This window comes from Corvus kubaryi, unplaced genomic scaffold, assembly GCF_017639235.1.
Source record: "Corvus kubaryi isolate FWS band 111438036 unplaced genomic scaffold, C.kubaryi_AGA036_p1.0 37133, whole genome shotgun sequence".
NCBI lineage: Eukaryota > Metazoa > Chordata > Aves > Passeriformes > Corvidae > Corvus > Corvus kubaryi.
The window spans coordinates 488,874-512,666 of NW_024581034.1; the positions used below are offsets into that span (position 1 = coordinate 488,874).

The window sequence follows — 23,793 nt, forward strand, 5'->3', positions numbered from 1 at the left end:
TTGGGATGACAATAAATAAGTGAAAAAAACCACCAAGTTAGTCTTGTGTGCTTTAATTTAGACCAGTTCGTGAAGATCTTGTGTTTTGTCATTGGTGATCCTCAAAATCAGCTGATAATTCCTCACCTTTCATGGCCCTGGGCAGTTGCTTGATAAGAGCATGAACCTCTTTTAAACCTTGCAGAGAAACGGGGTCACAGCCCAAAATCTTGGTGTGAGCAGCGCAGTTATTGGCCGATGGTTTTGAGGTGTTTTCCTTTCTTTACATCCCAGGATTTTCCAAAATCCAGTTCACAACTGAGGCTCTCCTGGTTTGCCATTTTCACTAATTGGAAGGAAGCTGTGTCAAGTAAGAGCCTTGATTTGTAAACTGTGCCAGCAGAGAGCTGCAGGAGCAGATGTGGTCAGAGGAGATTTCAGAACATAAATTCCCAGACAAAAAGAGCTGTTTCCCTGTTAGTACACGGAGCATTCCCAGCCTCGGGAGCCGATCACATGGAGCAGCACACATCTGTGCTAGTTCACTGTCCTGGCTGCCTGCTGGGAAGGATTCCTGAACATGCTGACTGCCACACATTCCCAGGAGTTGCTGGGAAGAGCACTGCACACAGGGATGCTGTGGATCCCGCGGATCACGGCCCTGTTTGGGATCTTCCTCAGCCCAGCTGGATCCAGGGGTACACAGCTGCTGCTTCCATGCTTCCTCAGCTCTTCATTCCACTGTTGTCCTTAAATCCTTTTCCCTTTCTCTTTGGACTTAGGATGTCTCAGGAGAAAATTGCTTTTTTTCCCATTGTCAAAGCAAAAAACCCCAGGGTTGTTCTATCTTTTGTTATATATACATAATATATAAATATATATATAGAAATATAACTTCTTTATTCCTGACCTGCAGCTGCAGGAATATTCCTTTGCTTCCTTCTCACTTACAAAGCCTGAGAGAATTTTGTGTTGCTTTCCTATAGATTTCCATCGAAAGTTCAGCTTTTCTTCCATCTTCTGAGAAATTTTATCTGTAAAGTTGTTCTTGTCCTCTGGCTTGGGCTGACTTCATGGACTTCAGGAGTCTTCATGACTTCTCTTGTGAAGAAAAGAGATTTTCCTCAGGAAAAAAAGAGGCTGTTTCACACCCAAATCAATGGGTCAGCTTTCAAGTTAGGATTCTGCACCTTCAGCTTAAATTCTGTGTTCAGCTTTGTTTCCCTACAAAGATTCTGGTAGCAAAAGGCCCCAGGCAATGACTGTTTGGATCCTGAGAAAGGCAAAAAGTAGTTGTTGTGTTTTTTGTTTGGTTGGTGTTTTCTTTTATGTCTGGAGGCATGTGGAGCTCCAGGGGAAGGCAAGAAGCGCAACTTCATTTTTTCTTGGGAGAAATCCAGGCTCTATAGGCTGCCATCCAAATGCAAAAATTCTGACACTTCCCTGCTCAGAAAAAGTGCCACCAAAACGGAGCCAGCTGAATACTCCACTTCTTCAATAGAAGGCAGTTTCCTTAAATAGAACTTGGGAGCTAACTTCGTCTGGAGCGGGGATTTGGGTTCAAAACACTTCCAGATCCGTAGTGACGTCTTTGCACTTGAAGTCTTTCACTCTGGCTACAGGTATTTGAGTAAACACTCAGTAGGTATTCAGACACCTGAGGAATCATTTGTGTCCTCTAATTCCATGAATTACAGCATTTATAACCTGAATGAAAAATCTGCTTCACTGTTTTTTTCTGGGAAGGGGTTGGTAAAGAGGAGAGGGGAATTCTTGCTTTCATAGAATTCCAGAATGATTTGGGTTGAAAGGGACCTTAAAGCTCATCCCATTCCCACCCCCTGCCATGAGCAGGGACACCTTCCACTATCCCAGCTTCTTCCAAGCCCCATCCAACCTGGCCTTGGGCACTTGCAGGGATGGGACATCCACAGCCTTCCTGAGCAACCTGTGCCAGGGCCTTCCCATCCTCCCAGGGAAGAACTCATTCCCTACAAATACACTTTGCACAGATACACTTGCTCAGTATTTACAGATTGGTTACAGTATTCTGTTGTTTGTGTGATGCTGTCTCCTGTGGATCCCAGTTTATTAGCAGTATCTTTTTGCTATCAAAAATCCACATTATCCTCAATAACAGATTAGCAGTAGCTCCGTCTTCTCAAGAAGCTGCAGTAACCCATTAGGAAGATGGTTAATCTCCCTCCTGGATAAGCCTTTTGATCAATTTAGAGAAAAGTGAGTTGGTGTCTTCTGAGCAAGTCTGGGTAGCAGCTACTTAAACAAAGCGATTTGGGCTCCTTTCAACATCAGCTCCTAATGAATCGTCGGAATTTCATCAAAGACCAGGTAATTAGACAGGTACTGCACCTTTGCATTAATGGCACCTCTGACAGAGGCCTGGCTTCCCCATTCGGAGATAGGAACTGATCCATTTTGGAGAACAAGAAATGCCTCAGGAAGTTTTTGGAAGCATCTGGACAAGGTGCTCCGTGGAGAAGCATCGCTGTGCTCAGGTTTGGAGAGTCAGGGAGTCTCTTTCCTCCCAGTCATTCTGGGGTCCTCAGCACAGTTACAAGGGAAGGGACAGGCACAGGAAATTCCAGGTGTTACTCTGTGCCTAACATGGTCCTCGGGAATGAGATCCTGTGAGTAGGAACACAAAGTTACCGTGGTGTCTGAGCTTTCTGTGGAACAGGAGGCTCTGCTCCCAGGGAACAAGAGAAGGAGGCCTCAAGCTGTGCCAGGGGAGGGTCAGGTTGGAAACCAGGAGGAATTTCTCCACTGAAAGGGTTGTTAGACATTGGTATTCAGGATCATCCAGTCCCACCTCACCCCAGCAGCACCAGCAGCACCCCAAAGCCTGTCCCCAAGGGCCACATCCAGACTCCTCCTGAGCACTCCCAGAGACAGTGACTCCAGCACTCCCTGGGCAGCTCATTCAAATACCTGACCAGTCTTGCATGGAAAGTTTTTCCTAATACCCAATCAGAACCTCCCCTGGCAAAATCATTTAATCCTTGATGATGTTTTGAAACACTGGAGTGTTGGCTAAAGGTGGCCAATGCCATGACCCTCTGAAGAGTCTGCCATGTTTTCCTCTCACAAATGATGGCAATTTTTCCACGTCTGTCCACTCCCTTTTGTTTGCAGAGATGTTGGGAAGTCTCCCCTTACCCTCTTGTGGGGCAGAAAAAGAAAGGAAGTCCTCTCTGGCACCTTCAGTTCGGACACAGTCGGGCTCTCTGGAACTGCTAAGAAATCGTAGCAATTCCGCAGATTTCTGAAGAAGTCTTGAGGAGCTGTGTGAGATTGAGTGACATTTGGAAGCAGCTCTGTGCTCACTTGGCCAGCAGTGCCAGAGAACAACACCGTGGTGCTTTCAACCCAGATGCTTTGGCAGAGCACAGCCTCGAGTGTCGCCACTGCTTGGCAGAACAACTGGTGCTGCAAAGCAGGAGCAGGTGGTTTGGGCTTTTTCTGCTCCTTCTGCACCAAGGCCCTGCTTTTTGCAGGGGTTTTGGAGCACAAGAAACACTATTGCTCTTCTTTTCTGGTAAGGCTTTTAAACTCTGAGATGGACTTGGTGAAAAGTTGGGCTCCATGGCAGTCATGAGAATGATGAGTTATGTGGCCCTTGTCTTTTCAAACGTCTTAGAGGTGGCAGATTCTGTGCTTGTTTTATACTTTCTCCTCCAAATTCATGGAGTCATGGAATGGTTTGGGTTGGGAGGAACCTTAAAGCCCATCCAGTGCCACCCCTGCCATGGCAGGGACACCTCCCACTGTCCCAGGCTGCTCCAAGCCCCAATGTCCAACCTGGCCTTGGACACTTCTAGGGATGGAGCAGCCATAACCTCTGTGGGCAGCCTGATTCAGCATTGCAGTAACAGAAAGTCCCATTACCTTGAGCACTGTTTGATAACTGCCCTCGCTGATGTCCTGCTGGGGGTAACATTTCTTTGGGGTAACGTTTCTTTGGGGTAACGTTTCTTTGCACCCCTTCTCGAGCATCTCCTCCCACCACAGCCTGACACAGCCCTCACTCCAGTGGGTTTTCACTCATGGCAGGAGGGCACTTCCAACTTCTTCCCTCTTCTTTCAGCATCTGCCTGCCAGGGAAGAGTCAGGCTGTTCAAAGACTCATCCTCACGGGTGTGTTTGCCAGAGTCCTCCTGACTGTGCCATGCATGAAGCCGGGTGTTCTGTTCCCTGAGAACACTTCTAAAACCCCAATGCTGAAGCTTTGAAGCTCATTGATGCTTAAACTTCTAAATAAAGAGTTTGTTTGCTATTATTTCACTTTTCTTGACTTGCAGCGACTTCACCCTTGGTGACATGACTTTGTAGGAGGTCGTGGTTCCTGTGCATTGCAGGACAGTCGTGTCATGTTCACAATGTCCTTAGGAACTGGGAACATTCCCTGACCAGACCAGGGCACAGTTTTGTTTCAATTAAAAGCCTTCAGGGGTTTGAATGTCATTAACATTTCTGCTATGAACTGGACTTGGGGTGATCTTTCCTCAGAACACAGTTGTTGGCTGAACCTTGAAGAACTCCTTGTGTGTTTGGTGTTTGGATCCTGTCAATAATTTTCCATCATCACCTTTCCTTAGAAACATCTCTTACCTCAGGTGAAATGCTCCCTCTGCACCTCTCTGCACCAAACCCAACACCAAACCATGGCAAATTATCCGGTCAGGTTTTCCTTGGTGTAGTTTATAGATCCTTCAGGAAATGCTGCAATGATTCCTTCCCTCCCTACCCCATTTCTGCACCCCTTGGAAGTCACCTGCTTTTTTTGGTGGCCTGGATACATCTCTTCCCTCATGGATGCTTCAAGTGCAGGTGACAGGCAGCTCTCAGCAGCTTGTTCTGGGAATTGGCTTTCCAGAAAAACCAGAGACTGATGGAAGGAGAGGCTCAAATGTTACAGCTGGAACACGATGTCTTTGGTTTATGCATCTTCCATGGTGTCCCTGCGGGGAACAGCTGGCACTTCTTGGAAAGGGGGACCCCAGTCGTGGCAAATGGGAGAGTTTGTAAGCTGGGAATCAGATTTATGAATGGAGATCAGCTGAAGGAGGGCAGGGCTGGATGGGAGATTGGGCAGGAATTGTTCCCTGTGAGGGTGGGCAGGCCCTGGCACAGGGTGCCCAGAGCAGCTGGGGCTGCCCCTGGATCCCTGGCAGTGCCCAAGGCCAGGCTGGACATTGGGGCTTGGAGCAGCCTGGGACAGTGGGAGGTGTCCCTGCCATGGCAGGGGTGGCACTGGATAATTTTTGAGGTTCATTCCAACCCAAACCATTCTAGGATTGTGTAAGATGCAGACAAAATTTAAAGTTTTTTAATTTGCACAACTCTGATACTTGGGTAGTGTTGCTCTCATCATTATTATTACTGTGAAAAAACCCCATTTTTTATAGTTAGCTTTAATAGTTCTTAGTTTATGCTAGAAACAGTAAAAGCTTAGAAGGAAAAATGCGAGTTAAACTTCAAAGATAATTTTCTTAAATCACAGTATTCTCCTAAAGGAATATGATACTTCTTGTTTGTTTTGGGGATGGTATTTTTGTTGATTTGTTTAAAATTTTTCTGGGTTGAAATTTGTTACTTGAGAGAAATTAATAAAGTTTACAGTGAGCTCCACTTTGGGGTCGTATCGTTTGGATTAGTGAAGTCTGGCATGCCTGGGTTTTGGTGGTTTCCAGCTGGAAGTACGGATTCAACCACACTTAAGTTTTTTTTCTCCTTAAAAGCTGCAACTTCAAGGTGAGACAAATCAAAAGAAGTAATTGCTTCAACTTTAAAGTGTGTGTACTAAATACAGGAATTATTACAAAGGCAGGAGGAAATTGGGCTTTCAAATGAGTGCTTTGGAATTGTGAGGTTTGACTGGACTTGTCAACCCCCTTGCCTGGGTTTATTTCTGATTTTTTTGGGCTTTTCTGTGATGAGCACTAGGCTGGATATGGAAATAATTGAAACTTTTTACTGAGGAATGATTTATTGTTCAGTGACTCAAGAAGTCTGAGTGGAGTTTGTCAGGACTGGCTTCAGATTCCTGCTGTAAAATGCAGGTGTCAGAATATCAGTTATCAAATCACTGAGAATGCAGCAGAAAAATGGTTTAGGTACAGTTCATGACCTGTGAGGATTTTATGGAATAGTTCTGGTGCTTCCAGGCTACTTTGGAGTGAGGAAAGAACCTGGAATGTTATTATTTTATGATCTGTGATATGGATTAATAAGGACAGCATGCCTAAGAGTTTTAAAGTAGTCTGGTTTTTAGAAACTCCATCAGAATTGGTGTTATTAATACAAAGTGTTCTGGTTTTTAGGAACTTTGTCAGAATTTGTGTTACTAATACAGAGTATCAAAGCAGTGCAATGTCTCCAAATGCAACAGAACCGCTCAGTTTGTTGCCACAATTTATGTGCTATAAACTTCCCTTGGAGTGACATGAACTGGTTCAAAATCATACATGAAATCAGCCACTGAGGGAATTCCCTGGAATCATCACACCAGCAGCTGCCCCATAATCGAGGGGTCATTTATAATGGTTGATATTTCTTTTTAGTTCACTTTTTCACTTAAAAAGCTTCTGTGTGTGTTGGTCCTTAAAGGTGTGTGATAGGTTAATAGCAATCCCGAATCCAATCCCAAAAATCCCAAACTGTACAGGCAGTTTGGAATTAGTAAAGGAAAAAAGACTTTTAATATCAATAGGGCTGTGCAAATCCTGCAAGTGGAAGGAGGGGACAGCCCAAATTCTGAAAATACACACTTGCCCACGTGCCAAGTTATTTTATTTTTGCAGTTGGTTTTATTTTAAAATTGTCATCACTGGGTTAGATGAAATCCACCTTTATTTATGGTAGACACCAGAGCTGGATGGATGTCACCCAGTGAAATAGTTCAAAAATACATGGGATTATTTAACTGAGTTAAAAAGATTTTGCATCAATTCCGAGCCCTGTCTGTATTCAAACTGCAAAAGTACTTTGAGATCCTCCCCCTCTCTCCTGAAAGCTGTTCTCTTTGGTCAGGTATTGAATAATTTATATCATGTGAGACTCTTGCACATGATGTATTCATCCCTTGTTTAGCTCTTACATTCATGGTTTGGCATGCTGGCTGTACATTGATATGGGAGATGCTTCCCATTTTTTCTCTACCAACTGTTTAAATATATCTTGTGCCTCAGTAACTACAAATGGGAAATAGAATAATTCAAGTAATTTCCCTTGATGGGTTTTATGCGTAGGAAAAGATTTCTTTTAATTTTTTTTTTAGCATATATCTTGTTTGCACAATAGATTAAAGGAGAACTTGAAAAATTATGCCGATATTTATGCTAACTTTATGTTCAGCTGGAAATGCCTGACACATCAGGCCAGGTATTGATTCGGGATAAAATATTGGGTGTTTTTCACCTCTCGTGTGGTTTGACGTGCTGCCATGTAGCAGGTAATTTATTCCATCTTTAATTAGTTTTGCGCTGCAAACTGCAAATTGTGAGTAATGTTCTTTGGAGGTGGGGGAAGGAGGAGGCGCTGCACCAGCACGAGGAACTCTCGGTTAAGTGCTGATAAAAGTATTTCCCTGAAAGGACAGCGGAGCAGACCAGGAGAAGGATTAGTGCTGCAAAGTCCTGGCCCAGCCTGGATTGCTTGGAAAATCTTGTAAGCCCCTGGTCAGGTAACGCTGCTGCTGCTGCACTGCTGCAGGGTCTGTGAGACGAGCACGAAAGAAATGCAAGATTTGAGTTCAAAAAGCTGACACGAGATACAGAATAGGTGGCACTGATTTTTTGGGGTGTGTAATGCACACGCACTGAGGTAGTCGCTTGTGTTTTGGGGCATGTAAGGAGATACTGCAGTAGTTTCACTACTGGTAAAACGTCCAAAATGAAGTTGTTGAATGAGGGAGCCGGTAAAACTTTTTAAGTTCTGTTGGAACTGACATTTTGGAAAAAGCAGATTCTCTGCTTCAGGGCTGAAACGTTTGGCGGTCCTCGGCACCCCCTAGAAAACAGGGATCTTGTCCCCTCTTTACCCGCGGCCCAGGCGAGCGGCCGAGCGCAGGTGCTGTCCCAGAGCGGCGTGGCCGCCCCGGCGGGTCCCGGCGGGTCCCGGCGCTCCGTGCCCCGGCCGGTGGCAGCGCCGGGCACCTTCCCGGAGCCCCGGAGAACAGGAAGCACCCCCCACCCCCTTCGCAGGTGAGTGACTCGCAGCGGCGCTGGCACATCGCTGCCGGGCTCGGCAAAGTGCAGTAAAACATGCCCGGCATCGCTGCGGCCGCCACGGCGTAGAGGGGACAGTGCCGCTCCAGGGACAGCCGGGGGCTTCCAGAGTAAGTCTGTCACTCTTTGCATTTCCAGGCGCCGGTTTTCCACATCCGCATCCGTGCGCGTGGGAAGGGGATCTCCCCAGCAGCCCTGCAAGCGGTGGTGGTCAGTGATGGATTCACACCGTCACAGGCACAGAGACACCAATATGCTGTCAGATAATCTTATTTTTTTTTTTCTTTAAAATCGGTCAAAAGAAAAAAAAAATCTGCTTATTTTCTCGTAGGATGCTTCAGCTTCGCTCATGTTCAGTCGTTAGGGGCGGTGGAATGAGCTGAAATTTCATTTGCTTAAAATCTGTCGGGGGGGGGGGTGTGAATTATAATAATAATAACAATAAAGAATGTTGTGTCTTTAGGGTTAAACCCAAACCAGTGAAACATAAATTCAGATCCTTGGGAAAAGGGAAGGAAAAAGGGAAGGACAGGAGTAGCCTGACACAGTAATTTTAGGAGGTGACCTGCCTAAGGCAGCGACAGGGAACTTTAGAGCTTTTTAAAGCCCCGGGAAGAATTCCAGCCGGGCGAGCTCCCACCCGGCAGCATTGGGGGATCTTTAGCATCCCAGCCCTGGAGAAGGCGTCCCGGAGCCGGGCAGGCGAAATCCTAACGCGGGCGCGCTTATCTGTAATCCCGTGTATCATGGCTGCGCCGCCCTGCCCTTGCTGTGGGGGTGAAATGTAGAACATGAGCCTGATCCTCGGGAGATGGAGCTAATTTCGCCCTAAACTGGAAAGTGTTAACAGCGCCCGGCGAATGTGACAAAGCTCAATCGCGCTCCTTGTTTATGGAGCCCGCGCCCATTGGCCGCCGCGCGCCAGCTCTGCCCTGGCAACTGCGCGCCGGCATTTGCATAGCGCGCCGCCATTGGCCGCCGCCGCGGCGCTGCGGGCCAATGGCGCGGCGCGGCCCGGGGTGGGCTATGCTAATGAGGCGCTGTTGCTGGGGCGCGCTGCGGCAGCCGGGGATGCGCTGAGGGGAGCGCCGGCATCGGCTTCCCCCTCACACACGGCGCGCGGGCCTGGGCGGTGCGCGGCACCCTCGGCGCCTCACACCGGGCTGCTCCGAGCCCCCGAGCGCGGCCAGCCATGGGGCACCCGCAACTAAGCCTTGGTGCTAGTTTTTTTACTATTTTATCTTTTTTTTTTTTTTTTTTTTTTTTTTAAATGCCTTAAAGTAGCCAGATTCCCGCAGAAAGCGCGGCTGTGGAACGCTGGTACACTCACCTCGCATATCAGCCCCTTCTCGCTGTCCGAGATCAGGATCTGAATCTGATAATTCTTTAGCATAATTTCTGGAACACACACTCACCTTTCAAAAATGGTGTATTCGCATCCCAATCCCCGCCCGCCCCCCCCCTCCCCCCCAGAAAAAAAAAAAAAAAAAAAACACCAAAAACCAAGCCCCTCCTCAGCTGTAAGTTGAGTCCTGGTTTTTTTCTGTCCTAAATATAATTCCTGCCTAAGAATATTGGGGAATCTAAGCTTAAAATATATTCTGTTGCTTAAATCTGCATCTGTATCTGTCCCTTTCCCCCCCTTTCCCTGCTTTCCCAACGAGCTTTTTCTCCTGTTCTGTCATGGATCACTTTACCTTCCTCAGTCCTGTTCCCCACTGCTTCCCTCTGTCTTCCTTAGTGTCCAGTTCCTGGGTTTTCTTTCCATAACTGCTCACATTCTCTCCTTCCAACTCAGTAAAATTGACTGTAAGGTTAATAAATTATTTAATTGAGTAAATCCAGCTACATTCCATGCTGTTTTTTCCCTTTTTTTCCCCTTCCCTTTACCATAAGTATCAATGTGTATCTACGGTTTGATACTACACGGCATTTACTAGTAATGGTGGAAATTCCTGTCACCAGCAGATTTTTGATTAAATCTGATTTTTACTTTGGTGGAATTTTAATTTTCTGGCTGTTTTCTAAACCATTCAGGAAACTTCAGGTTCAGCAGAGGGAAATGTAATTTCTCTTGAATAAAGCCAACCTTTTCATAGAGAAACTTAGTAATTTCTAGAACCAAAAACTTAGATTTAATATAAATTGTGTGTACTTGGAATTTGCTTGAAGCCTCCTGAAGAGTAAGTTTAGAGGTTCTTTTGTAGCATGTTTAAGGGATAAAATAATGTCAATTTAAACTTTGTGTCACTAAACTTCTGCTGTATTAGGAGATTACCATGGATTATAAAGGTTTTCCTCCTTATTTAATGAATTTGACAGAAGTTTCTGTTTTCTGATTGTATTTGTGATTTTCACTTGTAATTGAGGGACAGGTGTGGGTCTTTGAGCAAGATTAAATATGCAGAGGTAGTTGGAGTTAAGTAATCATTGGAAAACCTATTTGGGAATAACATTCACACTTCAGTCTTTATTTCTGCTTTAAAGCTGTAATGTTTGTTTGGTCAAAGGTTGGACTTGATGATCTTTGAGGCATTTTCCAACATTATTCTTTCTGTATTTCTTTGAACTTTCACCATGATCATAAAAGAGTTTGTCCATTTTTCCTCACCTTTATATTTCCTCTTTTTAAGTGTCAGACTTTTCATTCAATTAGAAAAATTGTAAACCTTATAATAACTGCATAAAATCTTTAAATGCACATAAGTTTGTAGGGGGAGAGAAAAAAAGAAGCCTCAGATCCTCAGCTGTGACACATTTTCACCAGCATCGGTGACCTCTGGAAAAGGAGGATTTGGACAATTTTTATTTGTCAGTTTTAAAGTAAATGTTAGGCCTCTTCTTGAAATACAGGTTATTAAATATTCAATAATAAAGTATTGACTGTTGAGATATGGTTTCACCCACTCATTTGTCATAAAATACATAAATACACGTTGGGGTGAATCACCAGCCAAAGTACTTGAGTTTGACCAGTAAAACTTGGGAAGAATTTTAACCATGTATTAGGAGAGGGGAAAACCCTCAGTAATAACTCTGTTGGAGTGTGTACAGATGCACAGTTGAGAATGTTTCCTCTCTAAATCCTGGGATATCCTCTCTTGGAGGATCACATGGGGGCAGTGTGTCAAAAAGGAGCTTTTTTTACCTAACCTGTAAAGCTGTGGAGCTCTGTAAAACAGAGATTTACCTGCTAGGATGCGTTCCTTGTCTTTGCAAAGTCCTGAAGATACAAAAATTTGAATCATGGAGCCCTTTGGTGTTTATCCCGTGCCTCGCTGTTTTTCTGCAGAACAGGAGAAAATGCAGAACGCTGCAGAAGGAAATGGTTGTTTGTGAATTCCAAGGATGCAAAAACAATGACCACTCTATAGAATATATATGCAGCCAGGAATAATTTTATTTGGAGCACAGTCTGAAGAGCGTCAAGGGATATTATGTTAAACACAATGAAAATAAAAAGATCTATTGTATGGCCACCTATTCAGGGAGCGCTGCTTCCATTCTGCCCCCTAAAACAAACAGGGCATTCATGGAGCTAAACAGAATCATAACTTATTGACATGGAGGCACTAAATTAAAGCTGGGGAAAGATTCTGGGCTTTCCTAATTTCTGGGCACAGTGCTCTTCATTTTAGTGGTTTTTCAGTCCATTCAGTCCTTTGTAGGCCTGTCCGCAGGTTCAGTTCTCCCTGTTTCTTTGTGGAATTCCAGGTGTTTTTTAGCTGTGCTTCTCCAGGGCAGAAATGGAAGAGCAGAGGTCTCACAGAGCTTAATTTTGACTTTGAAAGTTAAGAGTGCTTGTGTTTCCTGTCGATTTTAGCTGAGAATTTTGGCAATCTTGGGCTTCATGTATTAAAAAAAAGTGGTTTCACTTTCACAACATTTTCTCAGTTCTAAGATTCTCTGGAGTGTACTCAAAGTCATATTTATAAGTTAATGAAACACAGATTTATATAGTGTTGCCAGTGGATTGAATGAGTTTTAGAAACTTCTTTCTCTTGTAGTGGGAGAATTACAACGTAGTAGCGGCATTCAGTCCTTCTGGTACCAGATTTTTGAAGTGGCTTTTTTTTGGGAAGATATTTCCCCCAATCTTTCCCTGTCACAGGTCTGAGCCCCAGTTTTTCTCCAGGAAAGGGGAACTGGTGTCCTCTGATTGCACAAAAGCCACAGACCACAAGTCCTGCCCAAAGTCCACCTCCTGCTGCAGGTCGTCCAGGGAAGAAACCAGCCAAGACAGGCCCAGCAGTTCATGAACCTGCTCTTGGCCTAGTTTTTCTCCAGGCTGGGAAAAGATGGCACCCAGGAGTTTGATGTCACCTCCTGAGCACTGTGTCCTCCCTGCAGCTCCATCCAGTGGGGAAGAGCAGGAGCTGGGAGCAGGAGGAATCCATGGGAGTGTTGACCCATGAATGGGATTGGACAGGGGGGTTGTTTCTTAGTTTAGGGCTTCATTCTGCTCTGAGGGAAAGCAGTGTTTGACATTTCTGTACAGGGAAGTTGGCTGAATAGTTATTGTAGGATAACTTCTGAAGCAGCCATTCTTAATAATTCCCCCACAATAATAAAGTTCCTCCAGAGGAGGAACTCGTGTGGGATATTTATAACAGGATTGTTCTCCGGTAGCTGCCGCAGGTAATTTCCCTTTGTTCCCTGAGTTCTCTCAGCTTTTCCCTGGGTTCTTTCAGCTTTTCCCATTCCAGACCAAGCTGAGAGAGGTCCCTGTACCCCCACGTTCTCATGCAGTCACTTCAAACCCCGTGCGTGGGGACAATGGGCAGAGCAGGGCTGCAGAAGTTCACTCAGAGTTCAGGTTGGCATTTGCTGATTGCCTGAAAGATGATTGTTCTAAACTCTCCAGTCCCCTGTGGTTGACATCTGTGATGCTCAGGCAGAACTCTGGTAGGTCTGACTCGTCTTCAGTGTGGGTTTATTTGAACAGAGAGTTGTCAGGTACAAGTGCTTGTTGCTAATTGCTCACTGTCTGTTTTGGGATGTGCTAATACAGCACAGAGGTGGTTGGATGCTAGAGCAGTGCGGGGATCAGTCTCCCTTTTCCAGACACTCTTCAATAGCTGAGGCATCACTGCTCATGGATGCCGAGAGCTTTTCCAAGCAGAGATTTTGAAAAATAAAGTACACCAGAACTTTGCAGAACAATTAACTTTGCAACAAAAGGAGAAGGATCTCACATGAAGGAAGAGGGCTGTACAGTTCCTCAGCTAACACAGGATGTTCTTAGAGGGGACACTGGGCTGCTTTCACATTCACTAATTTAAATACAGAATAAAGCAACAAGAAGTGCTTGCCTTCACCTGTGGTAGCTTAGCAGGGGTTGGAAATAAAAAGATTCGAAGTCTGAACCGGTCCTGTGCAGTAAGACCCGTACTTGGTCTGTGGTGTGGGCCCACAAGCTCTTGAACTCTGAGTGTGGAAAGGAGAACAGCCTTTGTGGGGAGCAAGACACTTCTCGCTTTTATTCCCGGGTCGTGTTTTCTGGCAGCTTCTCACTCAGCTGCCAGCGTAGCCCTGAGAGGGAATAGGGGGAATATCTGCACATGGCTGAGCAACCCAAACACAGGAAGGGAGGGTGGGACAGGAGGGAGATGAGGGGAAAGAAGCTCAAAACATTTTGTGTCAAGCAATAATCTTTAGAGGGAAAGTGTTGAAGAAAAGGAAGAAAAGGTCTAGCAAGGCAAAGAGAATGGAAAGTGAATTGTGCAGAGGAGGTTTCACACTTCAGCCTGAGATCATGGAGTGGTTTGGGTTGGAAGGGACCATAAAGATCATCTAATTCCAACCCCTTGCCGTGGGCAGGAACACCTTCCACTACCCCAAGTTGCTCCAAGCCCTGTCCAACCTGTCTTTGAACATTCCAAAATTGGGGAATTACTCCATTTAAACTTTTAGAAGTATGGAATAAATGCTGATGGGACTTTGACTGCTCTTACCTGCTTCATCTTGCACGAGAATCAGCAGGCAAGGAAGTGTTTTTAAGGCTGTTGCAAAGGTTCTGTTATCAGCAAGATAACTCTTTATCTCCCAGTGTCATGGAACCAAGATCTGTTGCTGCACTTGGGAGATGCTTTTGTCAGTCCTGAAGGCAAACTTGCATCACTCACAGGGTTCAAACTGTCACAGTGGTTCTTTTTGGGGGCTAATTTTTAATTGTGAGGCGAGAAGTAGGAAGATGTATTAAGGAAATGTCACCTTTTTTAATGCTCTAATGATTTTTGTCTGACTGTGCCTCCTTTTTTATCTTTCACTATGAATGCACCTCAGTAGAACACTTGGGTAGAAGTGTGACAGAGGGACAAAGAGAGTCACAAAGATACTTTGAGAAGCAAAGTAGATCTTTAATGAGCTGGATGGCAGGAATGCAAAGAAACCTTGGAATTACTGGTGGGATTTGCAGGTGCAGTCTTACCCAACAGAGGAGATGCTCTAACAACTCCTGATTCGGGGAGAAATCTCACTTTGTGCTGACTTTGTGGCACAGAAATATGGAAACACTGAGGCTGGAAGAGACCTTTGGAGGTTGCCCAGTCCTGTGGCCAGTTGGGCTTTGGCCACAATCCACACATTTTTTCTGGATTGGTGATCCACTGTTGGGGTCACTCAGTCACCTGCAGCTCTTCCCCATCAGTCAGTGAATGTTTGTGCCTCGCTGTAGCTGAAAGGAGAGGGCCACGGATGTGTTTCACCACCTGACCTTAAGGTACTTTATCTGGGAGGAGGTTTAATGTCTAAATGAGTTATGTGGACTGATGTCAAAATGGGAATAATAGGATCTCGAATGGATGAGAGAGGGAATTGAATCTTGAAAAAATACATTGAGTTCTTGAAGATTGATGCAAAATTTTACACCAACTTTTCCAATATTACACCAATTGTCTTTCATTTATAGACTCCTCGGTAACCAGCATCTCAAATATTACTTCTGCTTGGAGTTAATAATTTCTTTGTTGCTTGGAAAAAATCATAAAATCCCAGAATGGTTTGGGTTGGAAGGGACTTCAAAATCATCCAGTCCCACTCCCTGCCACGGGCAGGCACACCTTCCACTATCCCAGGGTGCTCAAGCCCCATCCAGCCTGGGCTTGGACACTTGGGGTGGGGAGGCCCCAAAACATCCATGAAAAAAAAAATCCATTTAAAACACAGCTATTTTGAATGAGAAAAGCATTTTCCATCCTCACCAAAGAAATAAATTTATTCTTCTTCCACTGTGTTGAGATGATGCTTTAAAGAAATAAACCTTCTCCTTTATGATGAGGGAATCCATTTTTGCAGTGTGTCTATTTTCAGGTAGTTCTGAGCTGTGAGCCTCTTTTGAGTGCAAATACACAGCAAGGTGGGTATTTTTATGCCTTCCCCGAACTAACATTAGGTAAGGCCTATTTGTAAGATAATTCTACCCACTTCCAATCCATAATCTCTTCCTTTAATGGGCTTCATGCTTAGAGATCTTGGCATATGTTTTGGGGTTTTTTACTTTATTTTCTTCCCAAGGTGCTTTACGAGGTGTGAGCACTTGAACTTGTAGTGGTTAAAAAGGAAAATTGATGATTGACTACACCTTGTTCATAGATATTTATGTCCTGTGGAAGTTCTGGATGTGTTGTGGTAACAAGTGCCGGTGGATTTTAGTCCTGCTCTGGTGGTCAGCAGATCTCTGATTTTTTTGGATGTCTGGAGCTCTCCAAATGAGCCAAAAAGCAATCTCTGAGCCACCAGAGGCTTTGTGAGCCTCAGTTAATGGATGTGCACAAATGTCCCTATTTCTGGAGCGACTCCTCGACCTAAAACTAAAGGAGGTCAAGATTTCTATTCTAACCAGTCCTTCTTTCCCCCTTCCTTTCTTCCTAACGTGTCACTGGGTGTTTCTAGGAGTGTTCTCTTGGGATTAGATGTCCTGGGATTGGATTGCAGGTGCCAGGAGCAAAGTCTGGGATGTGGCAAGGGCAGGGATTTCATCAGGGCCCAGAGCTGAGCGTGACTTGTTTGTGTTGGTGGCCAGGACTGCTTCCAGCACGAGGCTGTGAACTCCAGTGCCTTCCTTGCAGGGACAGGGACAAGTTGGAAAGATGGAATTACTTGGCTGCTGATCCTTGTGGTTACAGATCCTGAACTTCTGACCCAGGTGGTTGTTGCTCGTTGGTGACGTGGGTGAGATCGGTCCCTTTTAGGAGATGACTAAAGTGCTTTTCCATTTGGGATGGGAACATGGGGATGAGTTAGCCAATTCCCATCCATCTCCTTGTCATTCTTACGTCATCGGGCTGGTCAGGCTCTAATCTTGTCCTTTTTTCTGAGATTTGCTGTGCAACCATTTGTGTTCCTGGTTTAAGAAGGTTCTTGTTGGACACAGTTTGGATTCGTGGCATCACATTTGTTGTGGGACTCCCCTCCAAGCCAACAGGGACCTCTTTGTTAGTCACAAACAACAAATTCCAAAAAATGTTTAACTAAAAGAATAAAATTCATGGATTTGGATGCAGGTGGACTTGGGAGGAAAAGGTCTACAAACATGGAAAGTTTGAAGCTGAATCAAAACATCAAATTACAACTCTTGTTTTGTGGGATAATTATACTTCTAACACTCTTTTACTTTACTTTTTGACTTCATCTTAAATGTGTGTAGTGCATTATTCAGTTTATGCTCAGATTTGTTGTGATTTTTGGAGTGTCAGAAGATCCTATGAAGTCAAACTGTAAATGAGAACCCCACGGTGCCAGGATTTTTGGCTTTATATATTTGAGCTTTCTGCTTTTTTAGGAACTTGTGGAAGGGCAGAATTTTTTAAAAATAAAATCTGTTTTTATTAAGTTCTGTAATTGTCCAGGTATCTGTCTATTGGAAACCTGTGGCCTGAGGTAAAAAAATACAAGATAGAAACCTTTGAAAGTAACTGGCTCTACACTTTAGAATTAGTGGTATTTTTGACTCTCTGATTTAAATATTGTTTTGACTTTTACTTCAGTCACCGTGATGTTGCTAAGTGAGATTATGATTTTTTTTCAGGGTAAGCAGAACCTCAGAAATTAAAAGAGCAGAAAGTAGAGATACTGGATGATGTCTTACATATGTTCAGCCATTCTTACAGGAGTGTTCAGTGAATCCTGAAAAGGAAATGTTCACTAACTTCACCAAGTTGTAGAGATGGAAGATTAACTCTGATTCTCAGTTTTTAATGGACATTTTGTAGAAGAGTTAAAAGTAATTTTCTGTGCAATGTTAACTTAAAATGGTTAATATTTTAATATAACCAATGTAAAATGGTGTTTGATTTCATCCATGCAGTTCTTCTCTTGCCCTGATAGATGTTGAGTCAATGGTGCAATATCAATATCAATATTTTAATTTTCTTTTAACATAGTTATTTTTAAGAAAGCCAAATCTTGGCTGTACTAATCTACTGTTTTCTAGTGCTTGTATTTTCTTGCAAGGTTTGGACTGTAAAGGAAATGGGGATTTCCCTTTGCTGGTCAGGTGCTTGGCTGTTTAACACCTTCCTTCTAAATTTAATCTTTAGTGATAATTTTGCGTTCATGTTGCAGCTGCTCTTTGTTTGCTGCACTTTTTAGGGAGGCATAAACACAGAGAACAGGGAATCAGGGATTCACAGAATCACCAGGGTTGGAAGAGCCCTTTGGGATCATCCAGTCCCACCATCACCCCTAAACCTTATCCCCAAATGAAGATGAGCTGCTGAGGCTGGACACAGGATTTTTCTTTCTTTTGGTACAATCAGTCAAGAGAGTTGCTGGGAGCAACCCAGAAAGGCAGAACCTGTGTGTTTTTCTGGCTTTTGTGGAATCCGTACATGGAATTAGTGTGTTTGGAATAAACCCTGTCAAATTCTGACTGAGTTATGACACCCAGGTGGGGATGTGAGAAATGGGACGCTCAGGATTAGAATCATGGAATGGTTTGGGTTGGAAGGGACTTTCCAGTATTGAGTTCTGACCGTCAGGGACACCTTCCACCAGACCAGGTTGCTCCAGCCTGGCCTTGGACACCTCCAGGGGTGAGGCAGCCACAGCTTCTCTGAGCACCCTGTACCAGGGCCTGCCCACCCTCCCAGGGAACAATTTCTGCCCAATCTCCCATCTAACCCTGTCCTCCCTCAGCTTAAGGCCATTCCCCCATGTCCTTGGGAGAAGTCCCTGTCCAGCCTTCCTGTCCAGCCCTGTAGATAACCTTTCCCTGAGGATGGTATCTGGGATCACTCCCTATGGAATCTCCCGTGTGTGCCAAGCACTCGGTGCCGATGAGCTCTGGGATCCTGACCACAGGGCAGTATTTTCAACCCATCACCTGCTTAACCCTCACCTTGTCTTTGCAGGAGGAGAGACTTCAGCATGCAAACCTTCATCTGTTCGGCTTGCACCATCGTTTTCATTCCATGCTGCTGGCCTTCAGATGGCTGGACAGATGTCCCATTCGCATCAGCAGTACAGTGACCGGCGGCAGCAGAACATCAGTGACCAGCAGGTCTCGGCCTTATCCTACGCTGACCAGCTCGAGCAGCCACTCCCATTAACAAACCAGGTATGGGGGGAAAGCTCCTTTTACATCTGGGAGTTCTTGAAATGTCGAACTGTGCAATCATTTGGGTTGGAAGGGACCTGTAAAGATTGAGTTCCAACCCCCGCCACAGGCAGGGACACCTTCCACTGTCCCAGGCTGTTCCCAGCCCCAATGTCCAGCCTGGCCTTGGGCACTGCCAGGGATCCAGGGGCAGCCCCAGCTGCTCTGGGCACCCTGTGCCAGGGCCTGCCCACCCTCAGGGAAAAATTCCCTCCTAATATCCCATCTAACTCTGCTCTCTGTCAGTTTAAGGTAGTTTTCCCCATATCCTGTCACTCTAAACCCTTTGTGAAAAGTCCATCTCCATCCATATATTATACAACCATAAATTACGGGATCAGGGCATTTATTCTTGTAGGTTTGGGTTTTTTTAAACTAATTAACTCCTGACTCTGTAAGGAAGGAGTTAATATACAACTACATACTCAGAAACACATATTTTATATATATATATATATATATATATATACACACTCTAACTTCAAAAGTAAGTTTTTGTAGTTGTTTCTAAACTTCTGGAACTTATTTATTATGCTTATTCTGCTTGTAACATTTTTTGAAATTGGGGGAGGAAAAGATTGGCCAAGTGGACAGCTGTAAAAAGCTCTTTAATAACTATTTTTTTTAACTTTTGTGCTGTTTGTTACTATCTGATTGCTTTTTTATTCTAATGGACAGTTTTTTACTGCTGAGTCACTGGTTGGTGTAAATGGAATATAGTTTGCACAGAAGATAATTTACTTGAGTAGGTAGAACTGCTGAAAGAGCTCCCTAATTCAGAGTGCCGGGAGCCACAAGAGCTGCTGTTGCTCTGGATAACTGGGAATTCTCTTGGTTTTTAAAAATTCCACAGTCCAGTTGTGGAAACAAAAGGGCAGATTGGTTCCAACAAAGCCCGTAAGTCAGAACTTGAAAATTTGGTTTAGATTGATGAGGAATGAGGAATGTTTCACTAAAGAGGATGTAGGTGAAGTGTTTTGCTGCTCAAGATGTTTTAGGTAGAAAACTCTTCAGTACTATCAAGAGATGCTCTGGTGCTGTAGGGAGACACTTTTGCAGGAGGAGGAAAGGATTAGAGAGAATGAGAATGGTCAAACCAAGTGCTGGGATGTTGGATGCCAGGATTTGGAGATCTCCGGTGACAGGGGTAAAGTGAATAGAGCTGGCCCAGGAATGGTTTCCTTTCCTGAGAGCCAATCCAATTGGAAGAGGAAATCTGCTCCTATATAACAATACTTAGCTTGAGGATCTTCAAAGGCATTTTATGCGAGTTTTTTTGGGTTAAAGGTCTCCCAGAACTTCTACAGTGAGGTTGATCAGTCAAGAAAAGTTGCACCTTAAACCTTTTAAGGCACCTTAGAAACAAACTCAAGGAATTTTAGATTGTATGGACATTATCCATGTGAGGAAATGATCAGCTGGCCACCTTCATCATGGCAATCGAGCAGTCTTTGCAGCACCAGCACAATCCTACTGAATCAATGTTCTTGGCTTTGATGGTGGCCAGCTTTCTGAAGTCTTCTGAGTACTTGCCTTCTGTGCCTCTTTCCTCCCTCGAGTTCTTGTGCTTCTCCCATCACCCAGTCCCACCAAGAGTTCTCCTCACCAGGTTCCTCCTTGGAGTGGAAGTTCTGTGTGAGCCTCTGTGGGGACTCAGTGGCTTTTTGTCTTTGCACTGCAATTCTGATTTTATCTGCACAGCCAGATCCAGCTGAGATCTTCATGCTGGTGGCTCAGATCATCTGCTCTAGACCTGGTCTCTGTGCTAAACAAATCTGCTGATCTTTCTCTTGGAGTTGCCCTTCTACGGCTCTGCTTCATCTTGTTCAGCTCTTGTTCATCTTGATTAAAAAATAACTTTTTTTTTTCTTACAAAAGTCTTGCCCCACAGACCAGTCTTTAATAATGGCAAACTCTCTTTGGTCACAAAAGGTAATTTCTGCCTTTGTAAGTTCATATCACAGAATTCCAGGATCATTTAGGTTGGAAAAGATCTCCAAGATGAGTCCCAGCTGTGCCCAATGCCCACCATATCCAGCCCTTCCTGGGACACCTCCAGGGATGGGCACTCCAAACCTCCCTGGGCAGCTCTTTCCAAGGCCTGAGCTCCCTTTCCATGGGGAAATTCCTGCTGCTGTCCACCCTGAGCCTGCCCTGGCCCAGCCTGAGGCCGTTCCCTCTCCTCCTGTCCCTGTTCCCTGGCAGCAGAGCCCGACCCCCCCGGCTGCCCCCTCCTGTCAGGGACTTGTGCAGAGCCACAAGGTCCCCCCTGAGCCTCCTTTGCTCCAGTGGTTATCTTCCAGAAGATCCTGTTTTTAACGTGCAGCAAAAAGAATTGGCTGTTGGAGATGGTTTCATAGTTTGATCTTAACATAGCCATAAAAACAGGAGGAGGGAAGAGGTGACTTCAGGCAGATTCAGGAAGCTTTTAAATTTTTTTAAGTGGATCCTTTCAATGCAGTGGCTCACATGCAGTCAAACAGGCAAGGATTGGGTCTAGGAGCTTCAGTTTCCTGGAATTGCCTGACATCAGCAGCCTGGACCATTGGGATTGCTTGGGTGCTACAGCCTTCCACAGCCTAAAAGTAACTGTCTGGGTGCCCTAAAACTGACCTGCTTGGGTACCCTAAAAATAACCTATTTGGGTGCCCTAAAAGTAACCTATTTGGGTGCCCTAAAAGTAACCTAATTGGGTGCCCTAAAATAACCTGTTTGGTTGCCCTAAAATAACCTGTTTGGGTACCCTAAAAGTAACCCATTTAGGTACCGTAAAAGTAGCTTCTTTGGGTGCCCTAAAATACCCCGTTTGGGTGCCCTAGAAGCGACCTGTTTGGGTGTGAGTACCCAGCAGCTGATTGACAGCGAGTTGCAGCCCCTTTGCTCCCGTTCCCTGGTGGATTGAGCAGCCAGAGCGATCAGGAAATCGGGATTTTCCCAACTCGGCGCTGCCGGGATTCCAGGTGGAGCCTTTCCCGAGCTCCAGCCCCCCTCTGCTGGCCGCAGCGCCGCGGTGCTGCTGCTGGGAAAGCTGCTCTCCCAAATATGCCATCCTTGCCTCCAACTCCCTGAGCTTCAGTAATTACCTGAGGATGTTCTTCAGGTTATTTTTTGCGTCTTTGCTGCACGCTGACTCCTTTTTTTTTTTATGGAGTGTCTGGTTCAGGTTCCTGCAATGATTTTAATTCATAACCAGAAAAGGGAAGCCAGGCCTTGAATGTGAATTTATTGCTTTTATTCCTGCTCTGTCCTGCTTGGATTTGGGGTTGTAGTGGCTCGCAGGCCATATTCTGTTATTTTGGGAATCATTCCCAGCTTCAGATTAAAGGTTAGGAAACAATAAGGACAATTTATATTAAAATGATATAAAATATATGTATTTATGTTACATGTAAATAATATAAATAATTACATATAAGTTGCTTTTAAAAGATTATTTACATAATCTTCTCTTGCACTTACTGCTTTCTGGCTGTGGTCCCCAAACCCGTCACTGACAAGGATCAAAGAATTCTAGGAAGATACTCCAAGACCAGCCAGATTGTTTTGGTTTTCACTTATTTATGAGGTTTTAAATCACAGTTTAAAACTTCCAGCTCTGTTTTAAATTTTTTTTTCCTTCAGGAGTTGGTTTTAGGGCTTTTTTTTCCCAAAAAGTGCTGGCAGGATGGGTCCTCATCTTGGCTGTGGCTGCTGAGTGCTTCAGTTTCAGGGAAGTGTGGGAGCACATGGTCCAGAGTGAACAGAAAAGTTGGGATCTCTGGGATCTTTCTCCTGTAGCAGTAACAAATTAATACTTCTCTGTCCAGTTTTAACTGGTTCCATCCTGTGAGTTCAATGCAGCCTGATGGGAATACAAGATAAGAGTTTAAAAGTTGTCACAACTTCAAAGTCTCTTTATTTTGAGGCTCTGTTTATCTCCATTGTGGATGCTCAGATTGCCTGGAACTCTTTTCAGTTAATAACGAAATGCTTAGAAAATTGATGTACTTGATAAAGGAGCTGAGGTGAGATTTTGGTAACAAATTCCAGCAGTTCAGCTTTCATGAAACACCTGGAATGGGAAGGTCAGGCTGACTGCTAGACACCTTTCTATCTCTGTTTATCTAAGATCACTCTGCATAATTTGAGGTTTTACTGACCAGATCTTGGCCAGAGATTTTATTGATCATATCAAGATCATTGCCAAGTTCACGCTGCAGCACCAGTTAAAAATCCTTAATTCAGATATTCCCACTACCTGATCAACATTCCTGTTAATGATGGTTTAACTTCAGCAGTCCCTGTCATCAGTGTGGCCATGCAGGTCAATTAAATAAGTCCTTACACTTGGAATTCTTGCTAAAATTGCCCTTACACGATAAAATCTTCATTATTTATTCTGTTTGTCAAGTGGAACATGTGCTACACACAAGCTGAATTTATTTTTTTTTCTCTCTCTTCTTTTAATCAGTGTGGATGGTGGTGGATCTTGGTTGTTTTTTTCATAAAGTCTGAATTAAAGCATCCCATAAACAGCTTAAGATTCTCCATAATCAAAATAAAAATCATTTAAAAAGGAACAATGCCATCTGCTTGGACAAAAAAGAAAATGTCCAAAAAGAGTGACATTTGTTGTGTGTTCCACCCCCAAAGGCTGGGAGTTCAAACAGCACACCTGAGTTAAAAGTCACAGTTCCCATAAAATGTGCTTTGTCACCAGTGTGTTGAGGATACGTAAATGGGGCCTTTTCTGTGGGTATTCCCTGACATTTATAATTGTAATTAAATTAGTTTCTGGTCTCTCAGACCTGGGATGCAGCATCTCTGATTTGTGTTGTGTTTTTAGGGAGATTTATCTGAGCTTGCAGTGTTGCAGTCTGGCCACCAGATAGAGACTGAAGCTTGTGAAATAGGACCTTTCCTTTCCTTTCCTTTCCTTTCCTTTCCTTTCCTTTCCTTTCCTTTCCTTTCCTTTCCTTCCCCTTCCCCTTC

The 23,793-nt window shown here is 44.5% G+C and overlaps 1 protein-coding gene across 2 annotated transcripts in view; it reads left to right on the forward strand.

Moving 5' to 3' along the window:
• Nucleotides 1-23,793, forward strand: part of DYRK1A (dual specificity tyrosine phosphorylation regulated kinase 1A) — a 70,117-nt gene that overhangs the window by 33,213 nt on the left and 13,111 nt on the right. For both annotated transcript variants that reach the window (XM_042021317.1, XM_042021316.1), the window contains exon 3: nucleotides 18,578-18,783. In XM_042021317.1, coding sequence (XP_041877251.1) covers nucleotides 18,578-18,783 — 206 coding nt within the window. The remainder of the gene's footprint in view (nucleotides 1-18,577; nucleotides 18,784-23,793) is intronic.